This window comes from Euphorbia lathyris, chromosome 5 (assembly GCF_963576675.1).
Source record: "Euphorbia lathyris chromosome 5, ddEupLath1.1, whole genome shotgun sequence".
Lineage (NCBI taxonomy): Eukaryota > Viridiplantae > Streptophyta > Magnoliopsida > Malpighiales > Euphorbiaceae > Euphorbia > Euphorbia lathyris.
The window spans coordinates 28244680-28260391 of record NC_088914.1 but is presented as its reverse complement, the minus strand read 5'-3'; the positions used below and the strand labels follow the sequence as shown (position 1 = coordinate 28260391).

At 34.9% G+C, this 15712-nt stretch overlaps 1 protein-coding gene across 4 annotated transcripts; it reads right to left on the bottom strand.

Annotated features, from left to right (window-relative positions):
* Positions 1 to 1881: 1881 nt before the first annotated feature.
* Positions 1882 to 15230, bottom strand: LOC136228995 (transcriptional corepressor LEUNIG_HOMOLOG-like). Of its 4 annotated transcripts, XM_066017521.1 has the most exons (19): positions 14983 to 15229; positions 14462 to 14545; positions 14211 to 14308; positions 13848 to 13957; positions 13437 to 13732; positions 13262 to 13337; positions 13032 to 13140; positions 11180 to 11229; positions 10829 to 11083; positions 6078 to 6152; positions 5667 to 5891; positions 5216 to 5354; positions 5014 to 5123; positions 3549 to 3698; positions 3284 to 3436; positions 3069 to 3185; positions 2702 to 2899; positions 2105 to 2292; positions 1882 to 1994 (listed from the first exon to the last, which is right to left on the bottom strand). In XM_066017521.1, exons 2-18 carry the CDS (start codon positions 14491 to 14493, stop codon positions 2149 to 2151), a joined length of 2337 nt encoding a protein of 778 aa, XP_065873593.1. In that variant the 5' UTR covers positions 14494 to 14545; positions 14983 to 15229; the 3' UTR covers positions 1882 to 1994; positions 2105 to 2148. The 4 variants fall into 4 exon arrangements, with proteins under 4 accessions (XP_065873593.1, XP_065873594.1, XP_065873591.1 ...); XM_066017522.1 differs by having other exon boundaries at positions 1882 to 2292; positions 13283 to 13337; positions 14983 to 15230; XM_066017519.1 differs by having other exon boundaries at positions 1882 to 2292.
* Positions 15231 to 15712: the final 482 nt, after the last annotated feature.

The window sequence follows — 15712 nt, the reverse complement described above, 5'->3', positions numbered from 1 at the left end:
ATATATTTAAACTATTAAATTTATCTAATTATTCTGCACCCATTGCATATCTGTTAGTTCTAAAAAAAACTCATACTTTTTACAATTTAATAATAGAATTGGGAAGTTAATATTTTTTAAATCTGGTAAAATATTTAAATCTTTTTCGTCCAACTCTTACAAAATATAATATGTTTTAAAAAAAATTCCACGTCAAATCATATGTTTGTGCTCTATTATTAATTAGTGATAAAATGACGCATGCGAAGTGTAGGGTGTACAATGAATTAATTTCATGTATTTGGATTAGAATACAACCCAGCCCATTAAATATTGAACTTAAATAGATTGGATTGGGTTGGATTGGATTGGTTGTTAATTCAAATAATTTCAAATATATATTTGTAGCTATTAAACATTGGACTAAATTGTTCCAAAAAAAAGATTGGACTAAATTAAAAAACGTATAAATATTTTTAGCAAATAAAACATAAATGACATTAATTTTTGAGTTAATTAAAAAGAATCATATGCTTTCACAGATAAATATATGTATGTTTTTCTGCCCCCAAATAAATGACTCGACATCTTTAAAATAGAGCGATACTTTAGAGGTTTTTTAAGTCACTTTTTGATCCGCTTCTTTTTTCCTCGAATTCCATATTTCTGGAAAGAATTTTGAATTCAAAATTTCTAAAATTTTAGAATTTTAAAATTCAAGAATTTCCAAAATTTCAGAATTTCTAAATATTCAAAATTTCTGAAATTCCAGAATTTTGAATTTCTAGAATTTCTGAAATTTTTGAAATTAAAAAATTTTAGATATTCAAAAATTTCAGAACTTTTAGAATTTCAGAACTTATAGAGTTCAGAATTTTGGAAATTTCATAATTCCATAATTTCTAAAATTCCGTAATTTTTGAAATTCCATAATTTATGAAATTCTAGAATTCTAGAAATTATGAAAATGAAATTTCAAAAATTCTGGAATTCTAGAAATTATGAAATTTCAAAAATTCTGAAATTCTAAAATGTTGGAAATTCTGGAATTCTAAAAATTCTGGAATTTAATTCTAGAATTTTTCGATGTTATATAATTTTAATTTTTCATAGAATTAGAGAATATCATTTTTGTTTTAGATGCTTTATATGAGAATTAAAAATATATATTTATTAATTATTAAATAAATGAATGTTTTGGTTGAATTATTTATTAGGTTAATTTTCACATTCTCTCCTTTTATAAATAAATAAATATATTATTTCAAAATGAAACCATATATAATGAAATGAGTTGAAAAAACTATTAATATGAAAGAATAATTATAAAAAGAATAATACGAAGAGAATAATTCTGATTTAGTGGATAAATAATTTAAATTACCTTCAATATTTCTTAATCAAATCAAATCCAACCCAACCCAATAAATAAATTAGATAATATAGAATATGTTGGGTTGGATTAGACATATTTTGTACAACCCTAATGTAGGTAACAAATTTCATGATAAAAAAAAAGTTCGATGAATTATTTTTCAAATTAACCAAACTTGTCAACGTTAAAGTAAAATTACCTTTTGGCTGTCAACATTAAAGGTAAAATCTTACCATTTTAAATGTTGGGATAAAATTACTCCCGAATGTAAGTTGAAGGTATTTTTACAACTTATGCAAAAGCTTAATAGAAAGACTACACAGAAAAGAGATGACTGGTAAACTATCCTAATAATAATAATAGTGGTGCCCATCCTCACTCGTATCAGAAATCACCTCTCCTAAATAAGGTATACTTTTTTATATATATTAGCTCGACACTATTTTATTAGTCTGGTGCATGTAATACAAACTATCCAACATCCCAAGTTGATCAAAAGGAAAGTAGCTGTATAAAAAGGATAAAAAGAATAAAAAGAAACAGAAACTGCTGAGATAATATAGAATTCTGTACATTGTTAATAGGATATCTGCTACTTAATCTTCCGCCAATCAAACTGCTCTTCATGCTTTCTCACAATCTTCAACCCATATAGAACAATAACAAATTGAGAAAGGCAAAAAACTTACACATCTCGAAATTCATAAATTTATGTGGATAAATACATATTTGCACAAGTGATCAAATCACCTTTGCTCCCCGGATTTCTGAATAACCACCACGAGATATGGCGTTTATTTCCATAACTTAACGGAGGTGTCATGACTTGCAGAAGCTACCATTCCAGAGACCGATGATTGCGCTAAGGCTGATATTATGTTCTCATGAGCTGAAATTGTCATACTCTTATTCTCAGCCATATTCCAAAGCTCTAGTGACTGCAGAGAAATTTATCAACTAGTTAATCCGTCTATTTTGATACTACTAAAATGCTAATGCAAAAAAAAAAAAAAAAAAAAAAACATGATTTTGCCCAGTGGAAAACTATTTGAATGGTAAATTTATTCTTCTGAAAAAATATAGAAGAACGTGAAAACCGTTGCAAGAGATCACACCAAGATAAACTTCACCAATCTATTATAGAATTGCAATGACATGCCTAAATAAATATTATTTCACGTATTATGCAGGATTTTTCTAAGCAAGCCCATGTATAAGATGCTGCCCATGTATAAGATGCTGTACATACGGCCATAGTATTATTTCAGACGCGCAGTAGACATATCAATCAGTATCAAAATCATACACCACTCACAACAATGTGCAGCAAACAAAAGAAAGACCTACCGATATTCCTCCTATCACCAAAAGAGTAGAGTAACTTGGATGAAAAACACATGAATGAAACTGGTTGCCGTTGGAACCGAGCTCCTGAATGCATTCCCCAGAGGCCAAAGACCAGATCTTTACTAAGTTCTGACTAACAGATGCCAAAATATCTCCAGTTGCATCCCAGCATATGTAATTTATCATTTCAGAATGCCCCTATATGTAAGATGAGAACGGAGTTATAGATGTGAATAGATAAAAACAAACACATCCTGTATGTTACTCTACATAATTATTAATTATATTATTCTGTAATGGCCTAACATTTTCCTCGAGATTGACTCAGAACTACAACAGCAAAAGCCAATCATATCATACGCAATACCTGGAATGAGTGTAATTGCCTATCAGTTTCAACATCAAAGATGGACACTAATTTATCTGATGCAGCTGCCAGTAGATGTCCCATTCTTGGTTGAAATCTCACCTGTGCAGTTCCTCCCTGAAGGCAAGATTGGATTGGGACAATAATTCAAACACAAATTACAAATGAAAACGAAAGATTAAACAGTAATATAAAAAAGAATCAAGTTAAAAAACCTTAGAAACACGAGTGCATGAGAATGGGTTGATATTAAAATAGCGAATTTCATTGTCATTGTCACTAAAACAGAAAAGATCAGTCTTCTTAGGATGGAAGTCCAGGGACATGACAGGCGTGTGCCCAGTATATGTGTGCAGGCAATAACTTGGCTGCAACAAAAACATAAAACGCTGAGGACTTGATGCTATGATAATCACAATATCATGAATGCCAAGCGGCTTCAGAATGAACAGGTTTTACAAAAAGTAGGAAGATACTAACATTGGATGCATCCCATAATCGCACAGTTTTATCAACTGATGCTGTGGCCAACTGAGATGAATTGGGCCTGAAACGGACATCTGTTATGACTAGTTTGTGCTCCTCCGGTGCTGTCTCTGTTTGCAGAGTATCCATGTTCCATAGAACAACCTGATGCATACAGAAAAAGATAACTTAATAATCTTTATGTTATGTGTCCGATATTAATGTGAATTGGGTCTTTAACTATCAGCTTGAACTTTTATTTCAATTGGTCAAAGATTCGATTCCTTGCAACCTCATTTGTTGATTTAATTTCAACACATGGTAAGATGGGTATCTGTTGTTCACACCTCAAGCCTCTTTGACCAAGTGATCCAAGTGATCAAAGATTCGGTTCCTGGCAACCTCATTTGTTGATTTAATTTCAACACATGGTAAGATGGGTATCTGTTGTTCACACTTCAAGCCTAGAGTGATCAAAGGTTCGATTCATGGCAACCCCATTTATTGATTTAATTCCAACACCGGGTAAGATGGGTATCTGCTGTTCACACTTCATGCCCAGAGTGATCAAAGGTTCGATTCCTGGCAACCTCATTTGTTGATTTAATTTCAACACATGGTAAGATGGTTTTCTGTTGTTCACACTTCAAGCCCAGTTGACATTCATGTACGCGCCGGTGTGTCAGATATTAATATGAAGCCTTTAACTATAGGCTTAAGCTTTTAGTTCAAGTGGTTCCATGACATTATGAACCCACATAAGAAGCAGCCTCTAAAAGTCTACCAACAATATACTCACAGCCATCACAAAAAGCAAGACAGGTTAAATGTTTTTGGTGTGAACTTGTGTTGTGTCAGTGTATCATGTTAGCATTTGGGTATGATTTGTAATGTTTCAAGTAGACAGCCCTAGAATAGGACAGTCCTATCTGTCACTTGCCATAGAACAGCAACTTGCTCATGAGATTGAAGGGATGTCCCTGAACGAGCCCCCCCAAGCATAATTCAGCATAGGTTCATAAGGAAGAAAATCAAACAACTCAGAAAACTTTACCTACCATAACTAGATCTCAGGGCCGTTTCACTTTAGGCGTGTTTCACTTTATATGTTCTTTTCCTACTCATCAACTCAAAAAAGAGAACTGAATTGGATTTATTTAACAGTTCAAGCCAATACATGAGATACTATCAGAAACATACAAGCAATAACAGAATCCAGAAGGACAGTATATGCCATCATAAATGTGAGAGCATATAGACTGCAAAATGCCAAGGGATTTTAGGCTCATGAAAATTGTGGTCTTCTCGTTTAAAGCAGCAAGAGGTTGATTTGCACTTCTCAATAACTAGGGATTTCATGTTACAACATCTTTTCCTAAGGGAGACATATCAAAGAGTAACATGATGGAGAAAACCTTCCAGTAATTATAAATTTCTTATTCAAGCATGAATTTAGCACCTATAGTATTATACATCATACCTTCTTGTCATGTCCAGCACTGGCTAGCAACTTTCCATCTGAAGAAAAATGACAGCAAGTAACCTTGCTATTTCTTGTCCGTATACAACCAACCTCACCAAAAGTAAAACCTGGAATCAAGAGAGCAGGCACAGCTCAGATAGAAATAAAACCATCATCCCAACTATGTGAAGACACAAAAAGATGTACCACAGTCAATTACTTTTACTGGGCTCTTTTTGGTGCTCTGTGGAACTTTGCTTTAGAGTTCCATACAAATCCCTTCCATCTCCATCATGTGAAAGAAAATGATCCATATTATCATCCAGAGAAGCAATATCTCCAAATCGGTCCATATCATCCTGCCAATAACAAAGTGATGTTCTTAAAAGCAAGATCATGGTTACTTTAGGCAACATTCACACTTAGCATCATTCAGAGATCCACATTGCATCTAGTTTAGAAGAAAGTCCTTTTAAAAACTAGATTGGGTAATACTTGAAAATGAAGTCCAATCGTCAAAACGGATTTAATATAGACGCATAAGGCATCTCATACAATTACCATAACTAGAAAGTAGAGACAGCCTGATCTTAATTTATTTTGAAGCTAAGGAACAGTATGCTCATTACATAATTTCTTACTTTCAAATAATATATGTAAAATAAGCATACCAGCATGTTAGAAGATGATGCAAGACCTCCTGTCCCCTCTGGACCATACATCATCAAGCCTTTTGACACGCTATTAACATGCTGTAAACTGCTTGCTGTTGTCATTCCATCACCAGGGGTATGAGTAGTTGAAGGAGGAGAATTGGGCGAAGGGCCAATAGTATTCCCTGTACCAGTGCTGTTAGCAGGTCCAGAAGATGAATGTTGCTTCCTCTTCCTATTATTCTGCAGAAAACCTCAGGATTACTAAAATACTAAGAATAACAGAATAGCACATAAGATTGCTACCTGTCTAGTTAGAATATAGTCAAAGTGGAAATTTTGTAATATTACTACTGTATTTGCAAATATGAAATATCACTCGAAGACTCATAAAATAAGATCTTCAAATTAATTGGGGAAATGTAGAACCTGTTGCAAATGCTGTTGCTGCTGCAACTGGTCCTGTTGTTGAGATGATGAATGCTGCATCTGGGCCATCTTCATCTGTTTAACATGAAAGAAAGACTCAATCATGGGGCATTGAAAACTGATCAGGATCCTGACTCTGGAACCAGTACTGTCATAAGGGGTGCCAAAAGAAGTAACAATCAACTTCAACATAAAACTTCACAAAACCCATGGAAACTTCTTTTTTGTAGGAATGCAATTCAATCGATTCTGTTTCTTTAATCAAATCTCTTGTTCAGGAAGGACTAAAATAAAAGAATTCAATTAGTTTCCTTGCAAAACAAGCTGATTTGATGAAAATGTAAATCACGTTTGAATTTAATTGAAGTCATTTCTTGCAAATGACGTTTTCAAACAAATCCAAAATGTTTCCTAGATACAACAGAAGAAACTCAGAGAGAGAGGATACAGTAAGCAAACTCATATTTACCATCTAAATTTGAACAGTAAAATGAAAAACACAGAAGAAGATGCATCACATGTTTAAACAAATTTAGCCAACAAACATGTTCAACACCACAGCTTATTAATTTAGGAGTTTACTATGTGCCAAGCACACAACACATGTGGAGTGCCATAGCCAATAACACCACCACACATGCATTTATTTAAATTTCTCAATGATTAAATTTTTTATCTAACTTCTCTCTCAAAAACACATCTGCTAACAGAAAACCACCGCCGAGAAGATCCACTGCCCGACTGCCAGCAAGATCCACACGAGATCTTGCAAATTGGAGTCGCCCTTCTACTGAAACTCGTGCGGGGCAATGCATTTTTTTCGGTTACAATTTGCAGGTAGGTGCGTGCAAAACAACCACCGGCAAAAATTAAGATACATGGCAATCTATTTAGTTAAAAAGGAAACATATTCAAAACCTTGCTTAATCCAGCAGCATCTTCAACACGTTCTGAATTGATCCAGGTGGGTCTTTTAGTGCCCAAAAGAAAGCCGATTTCGACTCTCTAACCCAATTGCTAATCTCCACACTTATTCTCTCTTCAAAGCAGCCTCAATCCCCAAGGCAACGTAAACAACTGAATTTGCTTCCTTTTTATCAAGCTATTCTTTGATATCAATCCACTCTTCATCCGTACTATCTTCTTCTACCATTAATGGAGGCAACAAGCCAATTGGAATTATAGGTTTTTCATTTAGCTTTTTGAAAACATGGAACCACTCTGGTTCAAATTCCAGCAAGCTTCTGATGATAACAAAATCAGATTTTCCAATTGTAAAACCGAGCGAAACCAAGTTAGCAGGGCCTGTTTTATCCTCTTCTGTTTTCTCCACATATTTTGACACGATACTTAATACTAGATGCAAAAGGAACCCAACCGGGGACAAGGATGAAGTCAGATGTGGATCTTGGTTGGCGGAAGTGGATCTTGTCCCGGTGGTTTTCTGATATTAGATGTGTTTTTGAGAGAGAGGAGCCAATATTTTCTTTTAAATATTTGAGAAATTTAATTAAATTCCATGTGTGATGATGTTATAGCTATGACACACCACATCAGATGCTGACATGGTGTGCCTGGCACTTAGTATAATTTCTCGCTTATTAGACCTTTCCTTTTGAGATGATCTACTTGAACAGGAAAAAAAGCCTTCATGTTACTCTTTTGAAGAAAGCTAGTCATTATTTGAGCTGCACTAATTCTAGAAGAAGGAAGAGTTTGGTTTGTAATATTTTCCTTTGCAGGATTATCTAATTATGGGCAATTATTTAGAGTTCATAATTAAATACATTACACACAGCCTTAGACAGAGAAGGCATGTGAAATTTTAACACCCATAATAAACAGACCTGTGATGAAAAGGCCAATCATCTCACAATATTACAGAATTAATCCAGATGGGCTTAAATTTGGGTTAAACCAGTGGAGCCAAAGTCATACGAAGTGCATAAACAATTTGGTTGCACTTACTCTGAAGCAGGGCTGTTCAAAAAACTAACCAATCCAGTGACCCAACCCAACCCAAAAATAGCTACTTTACTAATTTATTTGTTCTATTGGATTGGTTGTAACCAAACCAATAAATTAATTCATATGGATTGGTTAATTTAACCAGTTATTAACCAATCCAAACTAAACCTTGAAGAAAATGGTGAGCTTTTGATGGCTAGAGAAATGACTCAATAAATAGTTTGTGAAAAAACGGAAAAACGTGGAAAACTGAAATACATGAAAAACAGAAGAAAAAAAGAAAACGTGAAAAACAAATGCAAATAAGAGCTCTTAGTTGTGAAAGATTTATGTAATCTACGATGTTCGTCAACTATTTCAGTTAAAAATAATCGTCACATAGATAAAAATCCATAGTTTTCCAAGAATTTGTTGCTTTCATCAAGTTATCTGATTCCACATTCAAATTGAAATTGAACTATTTCATTTGAATTAACTAATTATTGTTCAATTTTGAAATACCTTTGAGATTTATATAAGAAAAAGAACAGGAAAATACTCAGCAACTGTTAAAGCCATCTAAATTTGAAAAGGAAGGGAAGATATATTGGTTATAACTAAACTGAAATCAACCTCATTTTTTTATTGTGGTTATTCGTTAGAAAATAATGAAATACTAGTGCAATTATACCAAACATGTACAAGTAGAAGTTATATTATACTAGAGTTTTAGAACACCATGTTTTTTCCTTCTTTTTCATTTTTTTTTGTTCTCCATGTTTTTTTTCAGTTCGTCACCTTTTTTCCGTTTTCACTTTCTCCGTTACTTTTTTCCTTTTTTTTTCTGTGTTTTCACGTTTTCTTCCTTTTTTTTCTAAATTTGAAATTATTGAAAAAATTGTCTTTGGCGTATACAACAACAACAACAAAGCCTTAGTCCCGAAATGATTCGGGGTCGGCTAACATGAACCATCATATAAAACCGTGAAATCAAGTCGTGTCAGTGACACAAATTCTCTCCCTCCACTCTGTCCTATCCACTACCATATTTTCCTCAATCCCCAATAAACTCATATCACTCTCGATCGCCCTCCTCCACGTTTGCTTAGGTCTTCCCCTACCCCTCACCACTACATCCCTTTGCCACTCTTCAGTCCTCCTAACCGGCGCATCAAGCGCTCTTCGACTTACATGGCCAAACCACCTTAGTCGGTTTTCCCTCATTTTATTCTCAATAGATGTAACCCCTACTTTTGTCCTAATTATTTCATTACTCACCCGATCCTTTCTCGTATGACCACACATCCATCTCAACATACGCATCTCCGCCACCGACATCTTATGAATGTGCCAGTGTTTCACTGCCCAACACTCCGTACCATATAACAATGCTGGTCTGATTGCCGTGCGGTAGAATTTTCCCTTCAATCTATTAGGCATGCCAGGGTCACAAAGGAAACCCGTAGCACTCTTCCACTTCGCCCACCCAGATTTAATCCCATGAGCAACATCTCCATCTACTTCTCCATCCGTTTGGATAATAGATCCTAAATACCGGAAGCAATCCGATGCCTGAACAACTCTCCCATCTAGGGTGATTGTCTCTGCCTCCCTACTCCTATCGCTACTAAACTTACACTCCAAATATTCCGTCTTACTTCGGCTCAACTTAAAGCCTCTAGATTCTAAAGTTTATCTTCATAGTTCCAACTTCCTCTCCATGCCTTCTTTCGTCTCATCAACCAACACAATATCATTTGCAAACAACATGCACCATGATTGGTTATTAACAACCAAGCCAATGATCAATTTCGGATTGGTTCTGCACTAAGCCCATGGTATACCATCTTGAAGTGAACTCGTTAGTTCATCCATAACGACGGCAAAAAGAAATGGGCTTAGTGCAGAACCAATCCGAAATTGATCATTGGCTTGGTTGTTAATAACCAATCCGAACCAAAACCAATCCAATCCAATTCTATGGAGTATCTATAAATTGGGTTGGTTATTTACGACCAATCCATGGATTCTTCCCTTTATTGGATTGGTTTTGTTTTTTGATCCAATAACCATTGGATTGACCCATGAACACCCCTGAAGCCTTTCTAAAATGTAGGATGCCAAATAGACTCTAAGAAGGAATAACAGAATTGAATTCATGAGAATTTACCTAAGCCAGTTTAGGGACCAATAAAGATTTTCTTTTTCCCTTTGAAACACCCAAGAAATTCAAAGGCCAACTAGTAAAATATTAAATATTAATAAATAATAAAATAAATCTAAATTTAACAAGTCATTTAGCACAGCCTGAAAATTCCTTATTTTTTTAGATATACCATTACTTCCATAAGAGCCCGGCCTCTCTCTCCTTCTCCTACAATGTAATTCAAAAGGCTGAAATATATAATATAAATACTACAAGCCACATCAGCAAACAAGAAATACAGTCCGGCCCGCTCAACTTAGGAAAACCATGAGAATTAATTGAGTTAAGTGAGGCCAATTAAGTACTGTATATTATCAGCACTTCATAACTGGTGTTTAGCAGCCAAATGCATGCCATATTCTGCTAGTTCTACACTTCTACTCATAACAATTGCATATACTATATCTTAGATGTAGAATTATATAGATAATTCATTTCTTCTCTTTAATTAGTTATAGATATCCATCGCAATTAAGTTTCCATATTTGTTTGCAATATTCTGTATGTAAGTATGCTTATCTAACGAACTGTTTTCTAGTTACCTATGAAAAAATTTAGAAGGCCAACAATTTATCATAATGAAGGAAAGTAATCGGACCTTTGGCGAGCTTGCTTGCACAGGAGAGCATATTGAGCCATCATTCCTGGAAGATTGACCATCTTTCGCATTCATGCCACTTCTAGGCAACTGACTAAGCCTCCGCGGATCCATGTCCCCATAATTACTTGAATTTCCAAGGTTGCTCTGTGCCAAAACCTGCTGTTGTTGCGAACTCAAAAGAAACTGATTTTGGGGCTGCAGATTCTGTTTCTGCATTTGTACACCCAAACCTGGCCGTATTTGGTCAATTCCCTATACCATTGGGTGTCCTCTGCATCAGGGGCTCGGAACAAGCAGAAAGAAATAAATGGAAATGCCATCATTAAATAAAAACTAAACACAACTTACAGTTAAAGGCCAACCCTTCAATGGAAGACCAGCAACACCTGGATTTAACCCTGAATGAATGATGTAGGAAGATTACTTCTTTTCTTCTAATTCAAACATAGTAATCAGTTCAAGCAAAGACAAATCAAATTTCTCAGCCAAATCAGCAAGTAAACGACACATTCTTTTATGAACGAACAAGACAACAATGTATAAAGATAAACAAAATTAAAGTCACAAACATCCAAGAAAAAAACAAGGCATCAACTGCTATACCAACTACTCGTAGGAAAATAACATAGAACAGATTTTCCAGTGCAATTTAAGCAAATGAATGTCCAATATTTGGTAAGTTTAAACGCTGACGAGTGTGCAAAATTCCAACAGTAGTATTGTAGTTCTAATTGGACTGGCATCTGGAAAAAAATGCAAAACCCCATGTACTCAAGCCTAGATCCAATGTGCTAGAAATTGACTGCTCCCACTCTCTAAAAAAATATGTTAGTCATCATCACTTCGATTGGGATCAAAAGAATTCTATTCTATTCTATATTTTTCTTATCAATTTTTCAATTTGGAAATAAATAATGTCTTTGTTAGAGATAATAATAAAAGCTATTCTTGAGCCTCAACTATGAGCTTAATCTTTTAGGGGGCGTTTGGTTCGCACAGGGTAACGGAATGGAATCAAGAAAGGGAAACAATGAGAAAGGAATGGAATGACCCTGAATTCCCCTGTCTGTTTGTTTCAGATCCACAAAGGGAATGATATACTCATGATTCCATTTGTGGTTGTTTGGTTCAAATGAGGTAATAAATTGTGTTTTTAACAATAATTACATACATGTGTCTATATAATAATTACAATAATTACATACATGTGTCTATATGGACCAAAATAAAAATTAAAAACAAAATAGAGACTAAAATGAAATTTTATAAGTAAGGTAGATGTTTAAATTAGTGAGAGAGAGGAAAGGAAATGGAAAACCTTAGGGGGGGTGGGGGAATGAAATTAAAGGAGTTAGGGGTAAACCCAAAACTAAAAGAGGGTAAAGGGAATGATTGAATTAATAAAACAAACACCAACAAAAGGAATGAATCCCCCTCTTTCCCTTACCCATTCCTGAAACCCCCAAAACGAACGCCCCCTTAGTTCAAATGGTTTCTTAACATGGTATCGGAGCCTTTTAGACCAAACAGTCGAGGTTTCAAACCCCATTTATTGATGGAATTTCAACATATGGTAGGATTGACCTCTGTTGTACATGCTTCAAGCCTAGGGGTCTTTTGCGTGAGGGTGTGTGTTAGAGGTAATAATAAAAGCTATTCTTAAGCCTTAACTATGAGCTTAATCTTTTAGTTCAAATGGTTACTCGACAGTCTTCAATTATTTCAATTTAAAATATAAGTAGATTGAAGTTGGAACTACTTATATTGGAAAATACGGCAAGAATAGCATGATTTGTGTGAATTTGTCAGATGATGAAATGAAGATATTACAAATCCCATACACACAAATTGAATTAATATTTAATATAGTAAATAAACTAAATGAATTAAAATTTTAATCTAAACAATAAAATTCAATTGAATTCTTTTCTCAATATATTCTTAAATTCAAGACGAATTTCATTTAATAGTATCCATATTTTATGGGCTAGTTAATTCTACCCAAATTAGGACAACATCCTAGAAAAACCACAATGGAAAGCTTTTTTAAACTATAACATAGTACACCGTCAAAACATGCACTCAAATGAGATGCTATGAGTTGGCATCATTAATAATAATATAGCAGAGCCAGAAACAACCATTGCAAATTTCCTTTGGAAATTTCTCATCGAATAAGCATAACTCTTCCAACCATTACCTGCACCACCTAGTCCAGACTTGGACTGTAAAATTGCTTGCCCATATATGGATGAGGGATCCATAGGTAAACTCTTCTGAGTTGATCCCATGTTCTCGCTTTTGATATCCTACAATATCCATGTGTGAGACAGGTAAGGAGGGGTGTAATGGACATTCTAAATGAACTAAAATATCTACAAGAGCAAGAAGTAGGAAAATTTAAGTAGAAGGTGCGGAGCAAGTAGTTACAGTTGCCAAAGGACTTCTTGCCTGGATCTGCTGCAAAGTTGCAGATATGTTCCCAGGATTGCCCTGTGCCAGCTGGCTGAATCAACAAAAGATAGAAAAATTAAGCAGCAACTCCATCTGGGTGAAACTAGAGGTCGGGTATGCATGTAAAAAAGGAAAGCCAAAAGGAATATACCCCTGAGGACCGGTTGCTGATTTGAAAAGAGCCACCCTATTAGCATCAATTAGAGATGGCGATGTCTCTGAGTCCATTGAATGTGGGTGTTTTATACGTTCTTCATACATCTTCATTGCCAAGACATTAGCTGATGGCTGTCCTATCATTCCTTCAGAGTTCATACCATTGATAGAACCAGTAAGAGCTGGATGATTAGGGTCCCTTCGTTGCAACTGAGCAGTGCGATGTTGCATTAGTTGCAACTGCTGCATTTGCAGCTGCTGTTGCTGCTCTCTCGCCTTAATCTGTTGGGACTATTTTCCACAGAATCAAAGTTTGATGAGAAAAATTCAAACGAAAGCTCATCTTTAACCTCTACCAAGAAAACATTTTCAAAGGTAACAGAAAAGAGATCATAACTACAGGCACCTCAATATAAGCAGCTGCGGCCTCAGAATGTTTCTCATTTGTCCTTGCTATAAATATGTCCCAAAATACAGACCACCATTCAAATAGAAATCCTCCAGGAGCATCAATAGCTGCACAAATAAATTACTACTAAGAAAGCATAATCCTCCCTTATATTTTCAAAGCACAATCTAGTGAATCAAAAACAATCTCACAAATTAATGGCCGTCATCTAATTGGCCAATAAAGCTTTCACATTTGCGCACCAACTGTTTTTAACTATAAGCATATTGAAGTCCAAAAAGCAGAACAATACGCCTGCCTGAATGAAAATTACCTATACATGCATTACAAATATTGTCAATTAGCTATCAACAACATTACCTACGGGATCTGTGGCAACCTTCCCTTCAGTCATAAAAGCTTTGGCAGAATTATGCAACTTTCTTTTCAATAGATAATCATGAATATACACATCCAGCCTGAAGACAGAAAAAAAAAAAAAAAAAAAAAAAAAGAAAAAATAAATATGTCAGTGTAATGGCAGTGGTGCAAAAAGCTGCGAACAGAGCTTGCAGAAAAGAATGACTTTAACACTTGGACGATAAATGGAAATCTATTTGTAGAATTCATACATCTTATCGGCTTCCCAATTATTTTGCGCCATCTTGCTTTTTCCAAATAGATTGAAGAAATACCAGCGACACCACTGCTCTTATCTGCAGGAAGGAGAATCACTACATCAGATCTCCTCAGGACGACGATACTTGAAATTTAACTAGAAACAAAAACGAAATTAAGCAGATTACTGCACGGATGAGCTCCGGTACAAAATATTTAAGTTTCTAACTGAATTAAAAGAAATTCCTAAACAGGTAATAAACGCGAGCAAATTACTTCAGTCTGAGTCAAGCTTAATACATAATATTGCATTAATTCCCTTAACTAGCCAAATTAGTTAATTTATGTACTACAACCTGACTAGGCTCAAGAAATATACAATTGAGCAATGGATGATGGATCAACACCTAAAATTTAATCGCATGAGATCTCCACATTACGAACCCTAAATTCAAATTACTATCAACCGGAAAACAACACACAAGTTAAGCAAAAAAAACAAAAACATAAATGAAAAAATTAATGAATTCCATACGGCTTGTATCGACTTCGAAGAGTAGAGAATCTTAGATTGCTTCAGCACAGAAAAACTGTGCAGGTGAAGATTCTCTTTGAGTGTAACTGAAGTAGAAGAGGTTGAGGTTTAACAGTGGGGCTGGGAGAGAAAAAGCAGAACAAAAATCGGTAGAGCATGTAGTCGTATTCGGGGAAAGCTCATTATCATGTGATCAGTCTTTTTTCTCGAATTAGAATATATATAGAGCCGCGTGGCTCGGAGTTAGGTTCGGAGGCAGAAGTTGTTAGATATTTAATGGGTTAAAGCGGTCGAGCCGATGCTCAATAGTTAAGTAACGAACAAGTATGGAAACGGAAGACAGCTCATGCAGAAGCGTGGGGCAGCAGATGGGAGGATGCTGACGAGGGGTGGGAAAAGGTGTTCGGTGTTTAACGAAAGAATAGTTTGTGAAAGTAACGTCCGTGACGTTTGGGGGGGATGAGGGGATTCCCTGAATTCACGTAGGACAGAAGCCATGTCAGTCAGTGACCCTAATTTGGAGAAATTTCCTATCAAGCTTTCTTAAATTGCTTTTTCTTTTTAGATAAATTTCATAAAATACTTCTATCATATTATTATTCTGTCTTATATATTCATTCCATATATATATTCTAATGGAATGTCTATCGGTTATGAAATTTTATTATATTTTTAAAAATAATAAATAATTAAATAAATTTTATAATTTAATTAGATCACCGTATTGTAT

What these genes read in the sequence shown, in the direction of transcription:
- LOC136228995 (XM_066017519.1), bottom strand. Translation starts at nt 14,493, where the DNA reads ATGGCGCAAAATAATTGGGAAGCCGATAAGAT. An exon ending in CCGCAGCTGCTTATATTGAG is followed by an intron (nt 13,733 to 13,847) that starts GTGCCTGTAGTT and finishes TGTGGAAAATAG; the next exon opens with TCCCAACAGATTAAGGCGAG. An exon ending in TGAAGGGTTGGCCTTTAACT is followed by an intron (nt 11,084 to 11,179) that starts GTAAGTTGTGTT and finishes CCAATGGTATAG; the next exon opens with GGAATTGACCAAATACGGCC.